General features: G+C 41.6%; 1 protein-coding gene across 1 annotated transcript; it reads left to right on the top strand.

Moving 5' to 3' along the window:
* Window positions 1-2440: 2440 nt before the first annotated feature.
* On the top strand, window positions 2441-9969 carry LOC146808876 (uncharacterized). The gene is made up of 3 exons (XM_085614796.1): window positions 2441-2520; window positions 8453-8667; window positions 8967-9969. Exons 1-3 carry the CDS (start codon window positions 2441-2443, stop codon window positions 9725-9727), a joined length of 1056 nt encoding a protein of 351 aa, XP_085470922.1. The 3' UTR covers window positions 9728-9969.
* The last annotated feature ends 740 nt before the right edge of the window (window positions 9970-10709 follow it).

Below are 10709 nucleotides of genomic sequence, written 5' to 3' on the forward strand. Positions count from 1 at the left end.
ATGACCTTGTTCTCCTCATTACAGTGGGGTTGTGGGAAATCTTTGGTCAAGGTTAAGATTTTTCCCTCAAAGTAGTCTGCAATAGTGTTGCAGAGACTCTGTGAGGGGGGGATGTCTTTCTGCGTAGTCTTAGGGTTAATGAAAGCGTTAACAATATTGAAAATTTCTTTTTGTTTGTTCTTGCTATTATTAATGGCATCCTTGTAGTATTCCCTTTTGGCCGTTTTAATCGAGGATGCAGGGTATCGAGAGAGAAATTCAGAGAAGGTTAAGAAAAAAGAGAGAGACAGAGATGGATAGATTTAAAGCAATGCACCGCAAAAGATAGAGATGGAACAAGAGGACGAAAGCCTTACCTTCTACCAGTAAGGCACAGAGTATACAGCTGACAGAGAGATAAAGAGAGAGAGACAGAGAGATAGCGCGCGAGAGAGAGAGGATACTGGAATAGAGAGAGGGCAATAGATTGGACATACAGATAGACAGATAGATAGATAGACATACAGACAGACAGACAGAGAGACAGATATATAGAGAAATAGATAGATAGATAGATAGATAGATAGATAGATAGATAGATAGATAGATAGATAGATAGATAGATAGATAGATAGATAGATAGATAGATAGATAGATAGATAGATAGATAGATAGATAGATAGATAGATAGATAGATAGATAGATAGATAGATAGATAGATAGATAGATAGACATTTCTCCAGGTGAACGGAGAAAATACTGGCTATGGAGAAGTGGCCTCACCTTCTCCCAGGAACCCTAACCTAGTCTGTGGGTGAATCAGGGTGGTTCAGGACAATCAGGACCTACCCAAATCCAATCCCACCAAAACAGAGTTCCTGCTTTTCACCAAATTAATAAACATGCTTGTCTTGGTCTCAGCTCACCCACTGCCAAACCAGAAAATAAATATAAAACATCAATCCTTCTCCATCTATGCACATAGGAGCTGGAATGACATCCCAATATCTATCAGGACCACACTAATCATGCTCCAATTTATGAACAAGCTGCATGTACACCTCTTTACGGAAGATGACATCCGTATAGAATAACAGTTGGCTTCCACTCTCAGAACCCAGGAACTCTTCCAATCTTTTGTTAACGGTTTCTTTGCCTTTCGCCTAGGTGTGTGCAGTGCATGCATATATACTAGGCGAAACTCACCTTGAGCCAGGAAGGCGGAGAGGAAACAGGTTATAACCAGTGAGGACATCATGTTAATTGAAAGAAGTGCACAGTTTCATGCACCAACTGGTCCTTTTGCTTTAGCCTTGAGATTTGAGACCTATCTCTCCTGTACAGCACTGAAGAGGAAGAGTTTTGGAGGAGGAGCGTAGAAGAGGGAGAGGCAAAGGTCTAACAAACATTACATTCTCTTTGTTCAGGGAGTACATGTAGAGAAAACACCAGCTACAGATTAGATGACATATTAACTGATAAACCAGGAAAATAATGGAACTAATTATTTGAACCAAACCTCAATAGGGAAAGGTGGCAAGAAGCAACCAATGGCAGTGTTTGCACAACTACAGAAACTGCCTTTCCATTCCTGGGTATTGAGCAAGAGCCTGCACTTAGGCATCTCAGTCTCCATCCTAGGCTCGGGATTATATTTATTTGTACCTAGACAAACTCAATTTTATTCTCAAATCCTTCAATTGTGAGCTTTGTTGAAAAATCACTTTCCTTACAAATCTGCATTGTAACGCTGTCAGCTTCCACCACCCACAAATTCAATTACCACCAACAGAATGTTTTGGTGAGATTCATCTATTACACTTGTCTAATTCACATAGTGGCTACATAAAATTGCTATTTTATGTCACAGATCCTTAGATTCAGAGGGACATGACTGTAGCTTGAAAACTTTTATAACACCAGCTCTATATTGAGAAGGTGAGTGCAGCGTAAAAGCACGTGCCTTTCCAGGGAATTAAGAGGACTAAATCTGTGGAATTTAACAAGAGCACTAAAGAGGAATTCATGAAATGCTCTATACTTTCAGACAGACACTGTATCTAGGGGCATTGTTGTCTGTCTCCCTTCTTTGAGTTTCTTTTGATCCCACCAACCCAAGCTCAGCCCTAGATTCTTGGTCAGACAAACAGTGTGACTGTCAACGCAGTGTCCATTCAGGCCCTATGATGGAATCACACTGTACACGACAAACAGGCTCTGCTGTGTTTTGGGATTAAAATCTGGGGCTCGAAACAGTTGTGGAATCCTGAGTGGGGCATGGTCAGTTGACCACCGAACTGTAAGTTTTGAAAAATGACTTGAAAAAGTTTAAGGATATTTATAAAAAAACAGCAAGCCACCTTGCTGTGCGATGCTGTGTGATATGGAAAGGGCAGGAATGCGTCATATTCAACATTATTGTGCAAGGGTACCTGTGTCGGAAGACAGGTTGTTTTTGTGCATGAATTGGGCAAGAGAGCTTCCAGCGTCTGGTTCCAGTTCCGAGTTGAGAATAGCTCCGGACAAAGGACGTCATGCCAGGTAAGTTTTATTTATTTTTTTTATAATATTTTCCCCTGCTCAAAACCTCAATTTGGTAAGAGTACAGAAAGAAAAACAAGAGTGATTGAGATGGCACCATGGTGGGAGGCAAAGGTTATAGAATGTGTCTGTTGCTAACTATTACAGGCAACTTTTAGTGGTTTGAGGAGTTTGAACTAGTTTGAACATCTCCTAGTTCAAACAACCTGGGCGTCAAGCTAGACAGTGCACTCTTTTTTAAGCCTTTTGTTAATGCTACTCCAGGAATCTGTTTCTCTGTTCTGAAAAGTTTTAGGAAAACTCTCAGATTCATGTCAGAGCACACAAGAAACAACATTGGTCATCTATTAATCACGTCTCGACTTGATTCTGCCAATGTGCTGCTCTTGGGTTCTTTTCAAGCATTCTGTTTTTTAAAGTTTAGAATGCTTTTGTGAGATAATATACAAAGTAAATTATCAGTATATATCATACAGACAAAGGTCAAATAGTACCATTACCCACATTGAAATAGTACCATTACCCAAATTGAAATAAACTAAGTTAAGTTGAACACATACCAATTGGAGCTAAATTAAGAAGGATATGATCAAAACCAATTTGAACCTTCTAAACCTATACTTAGACAAATGCAATTTAGTACTTTAAAAGAAAAAGGAGAGGGGGAAAGAAAAAGGATAGAAAAAAGGGGGAGGAAAGACGGAAATGGGGAATTAATAAGAAGCAGCTAAAGAGTAATGCAGAAATAGCAATGAGAATAATTGAACACAATATCATTAAGAAGATACATGACAATGTACATGCAAAGTAGCTCAGACAGACAAGCTGTAAAGAAATGTGGTGAGTGGTGACCAAAGTAAATCCTTTTTAATCAATAGGGGTGAAGATGTGGCATATGCACTTTCTAGTCTGTGATGATGACATAACGGGTTCCACCAAGCTTGAGATTTTAGTGATATTCTTCCAATTGGTGGTGATGATCTGAAAGGTAATAGCTTTTAACAAGTCAATAAATTTACCCACGTTTCCCTGGGTACTCCACTTAAGAGAGGAGCCACCCAGAAAAACATGTACAATATCAGAAGGAACATTGGCGGGTTAAATCTCATTCAATTTCTTCCAAAAAAGAAACCAAAAACTATATATGGGATACCTTGAACTGAGTAGAGAAATCTAGTGAGAGAGAGGGTGTCTGATTGTGTGAGGCTAAGGGAGATTTTTGGGAATGGAGATGAATTATAGATGATCTGAGGTGAGAATAAAGAGGAGCATGTAAGATAGATATGTCGTACTTCTCTTGGAGCTTCGTGAGGTCCATAAGAGTCCTGTTAATCATTAGGTGTTCAAATGTAATAATGCCTTTGTCAATCTATTCCTTCCAAAATAGACCTCTGTTTTTAATATTTAAGTGTTTGTTGTACCAAATAGGAGTGAGTGTAAAATTGTATGAGTGAGAAAAATGAACTTTAAGCAAAGAGGTAGCAATTGCAATAGAATGTGTGAAGATAGGCGATAAAAACGTCTGGGGGGCTTGTATAAGCAAATAGCCACAGCAAAAGGGAATGGTGCATATTGAGATTATTTCAGTGAACTCCAGGCCATTAAAGGTGTACGTGAGAAGTTTGATAAAAAGGTCCAAACTTGTGTCAGGGTGAATGCAGAGTAATAACATCTAATATTAGGAAAATTAACCCCTCTTAATTCTTTGGGCTGCTGAAGTCGGATAAGTGAAATCCTAGGCTTATGATTATTCCACAGGAATTTGGTCATGGAGCGGTTAATATCATGAAAGAAGGAGAGTGGGAGAGTGACCGGGAGCATGGAGAGATAAAAATTGATGATGGGAAGCAGCATCATTTTAATTGTAGCTAGTCTACCCCACCAGGACAAAAATAGTGGGACCAACTGTCAATGAGTACCAAAAGTTTTTTAAGTATATCTGCAAGGTTAATTTCAATGGTTTCTTTGATACTATTAGTTAGACGATACCTAAGCATTTAATACTCTTGGGGTTCCTTTTGAACCCTGTCTCTTGAAACATATGAGAAAAGCAATGTTTATTCAATGGCATAACCTCAGATTTATCCAGATTAATCTTATAACCAGAAACTAGAGAATACTCTTTTAGCAAAGAGAAAAATGCCGGCAAAGAGGTAGTGGGATTGGAGAGGTATAATAAAATATTGTCCGTATATGAAGTAAACTGAACATCTAAATGTTTAAATTGGAATCCCGTATAATGTGGAGAGCGACAAAGTTTTTCCAAAAATAGTTCTAGGGCAAGAATAAATAAAAGTGTGGATAAAGGGCACCCTTGTCTAGGTACTCTATGGAGTGGAAAGTATTTGGATTGACATCCGTTCACCCAAATGGAGGTGGAGGGTCAGAGTATAGCAGATGAATGTATCTAAGGATGGGGGGGCTAAAGCCGTACCATTTCAATGCTCCAAAAATAAATTCCCAATTTACCCTATCAAAGGCTTTTTCAGCATCTAACGCAATTGCAGCAACCGGTGAAGTCACCTTAGAGGCTAAATGAATAATATTAAGGAAAGTCCTAGCATTATCTGTAATGGAACGTCCTTTTACAAACCCTGATTGATATATATTGATTAGGTCCAGGATTACCAGATTGATACAAAGGGCTAATAATTTGGCAAAGATCTTACAATCCGTCTTAATTAGGGAAATGGGTCTGTAATTTTTACAATAAGAGGGGTCTTTGTCTTTTTTAGAGATCAGACACATCATCGCTTGAGTGTAAGAACCCGGTGATTCACCGGAGGTTGAGAAGTGATTTATGAGGGATAACAACTGAGGGACCAAAAATTGTTTGAAATGAGGAAAGAAATGTACAGTAAAACCATCCAGTCCGGGTGGTTTGTCTTTAGGAAGTTGACTAATAGCGTTCGTGATTTCTTGTTCTAGTATTGGACTATCAAGGGATGTGAGATTGATGTAGTTGTCAGAGGATTTGAGAATGGTTTGAAAGAAAGAATCAATTTGATCAGTAGAAGGGGGCGACTTGGGGGTGTAGAGAGAATATAATATTCAGTAAAACATTTGAGAATTTTAGTGTCAGTAATGTGTCTGGTTTTTGCGTGATCTGATAACAGCGATCTTAGATTTCTGTTTTTTTAATTTTAAGATAATTGGCTAGGGATTTACCAGCTTTATTCCGTCCACCATACATTTTAGCAATAGATTTGAGAAGATTATTGCAGGCATTATCCCAGGATTGCTTGTTGTATTGCATTTTAGCCTTAATGAGATTAGATAAAGTATCAGAAGAGTTTGTGGTAAAGTATTTGTGCTCTAGGGCCTTGATTTGTTTTAAAACTAATGTTGCATCCGTAAGTGCTTCCTTTTTTTCCGTGAGACAAAGTCTATTATAAATCCTCTAGCGGTGGCTTTGAAAGCATCCCAAATAAAGTGAAATTGTGAAACAGAGGAGAGATTATTATTAAAAAATTCCTGCATAAACTGTGTATATTGTTCAGTAATTGAGTGTCCAACAGCATTGTTAAAATGCCATTGGCATGAGGTGGGTGCAGGTGGGGGATAATCCATATCAAATATAACAGGGGCATGATCAGAAATGAGAATGGAGCCAATCTCGGCATATGTCATGAATGGGTGAGAAATATGTAATAAATTCGGGACTGGGACCTATGAACAGGGGAGAAGAAGGTAAACTCCAGGACATCAGGGTGGGAGATTCTCCATGCATCCAATAACCCTCTAGATGTAATAGCTTTGTGGAAAGTCTTTTGCATTCTATTGGGGATAAATTTAGTTTGGGATTTCCGATCTAAAAAAGGATCCATGAGTTGATTGCAGTCGCCTCCCAAAATCAAGTTTTCAGAGGCTTGAGATAAAAGGAGAGTAGAGAAATCATTCCAGAATACAAAATCAATACCATTGGGGCCATAAACATTACAAATGGAGAATTGAGTGTTGTTAACTTTTGCATTCAATAAAAGCCATCTACCATTAGTGTCTTTGACCTCAGTTTGCAAACAAACATTTAGTGACTTGTGAAACAGGATTACTACACCATTCTTGTTAACTGCTGGGGAACAAAAAAACATCTCCAATCCATAATTTGTGTGTGGAAGACAAATCCTGCTCTTTAAGGTGTGTTTCTTGCAATAACGCTACATGACATTTCAATTTAGCAATATGGGATAATACACTCTGTTTTTTAATTGGATTACGGATACCCTTGACATTCCAAGAGATAATACGTAGTGCACTTATCGAAAAAACCTAATCAAAATTGAGCAAGAAAATACATAGGACCATATGTATGAAAATACATTTTTGCGATTCTCAAATAGCGATTTTTTGCGAATCGCTATTTGAGAATCGCAAGATGCTATGTATGTAGGATTTGCAAATATTTTGCAAATCCTACATATTCCTTAATTGCGAATTGCAAATTGCGATTCGCAATTAAGGAATACCGCCCCATTCATTCCTATGGGCCTAGAGGCCCAAAGAATGAATGGGATTACATTCTCAATTTGCGATTCTCAATTAGAGAATCGCAAATTGAGAATGCAATTTCAAGGGTGCCAGGGTGTCAAAAGGACACCCTGCTGCACCCCTGAAATGTGCATGTGTGCACATGTGGTGCACATACATGCCCTAAGGGCATGTATGTGCGCCACATGGCACTTTGAAAAATGCAAAAAAGTGCATTTTTCAGAGAAATCGCAATTTACCGCCAACTTGAAGTTGGTGGTAATTTGCGATTCCTTAAGGCCAAATTGCACTTTTTCTGTGCTTTTTACATTGCATTTAAGGAATAGCAATTTGCGATTCCTTAAATGCAATCGCAAAATAAGGAATCGCAAATTTTTGCGATTCCTTATTTTGTGAGGCAGTTTTTCTTTAATACATACCACTGAGCCAAATTGCGATCACAAACGCCGAAATTCAGCGAATTTCGGCGTTTGCGATCGCAATTTGGAATGATATATATGGCCCTAAATGTCAAAACTATCAAGTGTTGTGGTAACATACTGTAATTTTAATTTCCTGTTTGTTGTTTTCCTTATGCTCTTTATTATTGCATGTCCAATACTGGGCCAGGTTAAGCCCGCCAAACAAATGTTACGCCTTTTACTCTACTGCTTTAAGGTTAATTATATCACTGTCAGCACAGTTAATTGCAAACAGGCTTAGCCATGCTTTCAGTACATTTTACACAATGCACTTTAGCGACTGTTCATGCTGCTCATTATCTGGATACCCACTGCCATAATTGCATTTTAGCACATTGGCTTAAATGACGTACAGGCACATGCATCAAGCTAAGAAATAGCGAGTCCTTAATTGCGATTTTTAAGGAATCGCAAATAAGGATTCGGTATCTCCTATGCATGACGCAGATACCGAAAAATTACCGAATCGCAAAAAATCGCTAAACGCGTTACCGAAAAAACAAAAAAAATCGATAATCGCTGAAAACTCATAAATTGCGATCTCGCAAATAGCGAGTTCGCTATTAGCGAGATCGCAATTAGCTAAATCGCTAATTGCGAGTTCGCATTTTTACCGAGTCGCATTGGGAGCAGCCTGATGACCTCACAACCAGGAAGTAACTCTTCCCATGTTGCAGTCTGTGCCCATAGGAAGCCAGAGCAGGAAGCAGAGTGCCTGTGGAGAGCTGTGCAAAGGAAGACTTGGCATCCAGCCTACTGCAAACACCAGAAACAGCCAACACTTCAGCAGAGGAGGGGACAGATGCCAGAAAAAGAAAGATAAAATTCAGTGAGAGGGAACTTGAGTACCTCATTGAAGAGGTTGTAAAGAGCCATGACAAGCTCTTTGGGAAGCTCTCCCTAAAAGTCCCAGAGGCTGAGAAAAGACGTATCTGGAACAGGATCAAAACAAAAGTCAATGCTGTGGGTGTGACACACCGCAGCATTGAAGAGTTAAAGAAACGCTGGTATGATCTGCGGAGCCGTGCCAAGGAGCGAATTGCACAGAGGCTGAGGGCGGCAAAGAGCACTGGAGAAGGACCCTCGACAGTCCCGGACAACACAGCCCTGGAGGACCTGGTGGAGGGCACAATCCTGCCAGAAGCTGCAGTGGGAGTGACGCAGATGGATACATCCGGCGCAGCCTGCAGTACACAAGGTAAGAGGCACTATAATATACCCATCAATGTAAATTAAAATAGCGCCCATACAGTAATAAGAAGGCAAGCAGCTGTAATCAACCCCAGGCCACAGTTCATATACAGCTACTAATGCATCATGGGATTCGTAGTCCCCTGAACCAATTAGTGAGTCACATTGCACTTTGTGTGGCCATTGTGCCAAATATGATTTACAGACAGTGATTACAGAGAGTGAGAACGTAAGAACAGACAAAATCACCATGTTGCAAATCATTAGCCCAAACAAATATTAATCTTGCACTGTTTCAAATCACAGGTGCTGAGGAAGGAGACACTGATGAGAGCGAATGCACGGAGAGCACACAGACCACTGCGGAGACTGCAGTTGCCAGACCAGTCACACCTCCCAGCACATCCCAGGCACTCACACGACGCAGGGCTACAGTCCCTCTCCTTCAGCCAATGGAGAGCATTCCGGAACCTGAAAGGGCACCTGCACAAAGCCAGCCTAGTGTCAGGTCCACCACCACCACCCCGCAGACACCGGTCCAGATGACGCGAAGACGCAGGGCAAGGGGCCACATATCAGCACAGGAGGCATCGACTCCAAATGTCTGGGGAGGTGTCGAGTTGCAGATGATGAGGGTGCAGCACCACCAGGCACGACACATGGGAGACATCAGCCTGCAAATGTCCAAATTAAACAAGAACTTCTCCACCATGGCAGATCGCATGAGTGACCTCACTCAAGCAGTTGTGGAAGGCAACAGGCACACCAACGCCACATTACACGAGCTTGTGCGTGTGATGCAGGAGGGACACAACACCGAGAGGAGGAGGCATCGACAATTCATGGCGCGCTTGCTGGATATACACGATCCAAGAATAAGTTGTGCAACGCTACTGCACTGCTGTCACGGAGGTCAGTGGCAAGAGAGATTGACATGGGGCATTGTTGTGGGGACGTGGCCAGGGCCCTTGGCCAAGTTACCACTGCTGTTGAACAGCTCCAGGCTGGCGCAGGTGGCCTCAGCAAGGCCACTGGAGATGAGGGGAGTGAGGGGGCATCCAGCCTGAGCAGCATGTCTGCGCCAGTCAGCACCGGCAGGAGGTGTAGTACATGCCGTTCTACACCTACAATTGCACCAATGGGTGGGGATGCCGATGCAGGAGAAAGACGCCTCGGTGTGCGTGGGAGGAAGCGCTGAGCACACACATCCCTCCGGACAATTAGCCATGGTGGCATAACCATGGTCAGGACATACAGAGGGACTGGTAATGAAGTCCCAATCCTTATTTACAATAGTGCCTTGGTACATGCCATGTATGTAACCTTAAGCTATGTGTATGTTTAGACACACAACAGTCCACGTTCACGTGCAAATAAAAACTTTGCATGTTAAGAATGATAGTTTCTGTCTCATGATTACGTACCTTTGAAGTGATGTTGGGTGATGTGGGCACGTATCAACTGCCCCTCCGCTGAGCTTGCAGGATGCGGGTGTGGTGGGTGTACAGGGGGCTGGTTGTCCGCAGTGCCGTAGGCATCTATGGGTATGCGTCTCGTGGGAGCTACGTTGGGCCACATTGCACATGCTGCCACTATCCTACAGCAGGTCACCGGCTGGTCCTGCATCACACCACCAGGTCTGTTCAAGATGTGGAGGCGACTCTTGAGCTATCCAAATGTCCGTTCAATCACATAAGCTGTCCTGGTGTGTGCTGTGTTGTACCGCTGCTCCTGTTGGGAGCCTGGGTTCAACTATGGAGTGATGATATAGTTCCTCACGGCGTATGCACTGTCACCTACAGGGTAGTGTGGAATGTGTATGTGTCAGGTATGCATTGCCATTACAGGATTATTTAGTGTGCATAAGTATATTGTCTGACCTAGCAGGTGTCCCTCGCCATATTGCCCCCTGAGCAGGCGTGTGTGTATACCAATGTATCGAAAGATGTATGAATCATGGATGCTCCCAGGATATTGCGCTGCGATGTCGGTCATGATGTTTTTCACATTGCACATTGGTTGGACATGGATGGAGTGATAACATTTCTG

The sequence above is a fragment of the Triturus cristatus genome, chromosome 7 (genome assembly GCF_964204655.1).
Source record: "Triturus cristatus chromosome 7, aTriCri1.1, whole genome shotgun sequence".
Lineage (NCBI taxonomy): Eukaryota > Metazoa > Chordata > Amphibia > Caudata > Salamandridae > Triturus > Triturus cristatus.

Coding starts and splice junctions, on each gene's coding strand:
- LOC146808876 (XM_085614796.1), top strand. CDS start 2,441: ATGAATTGGGCAAGAGAGCTTCCAGCGTCTGGTTCCAGTTCCGAGTTG. Junction 2,521..8,452: donor GACAAAGGACGTCATGCCAG/GTAAGTTTTATT, acceptor GACACACCGCAG/CATTGAAGAGTTAAAGAAAC. Junction 8,668..8,966: donor CGCAGCCTGCAGTACACAAG/GTAAGAGGCACT, acceptor TTCAAATCACAG/GTGCTGAGGAAGGAGACACT.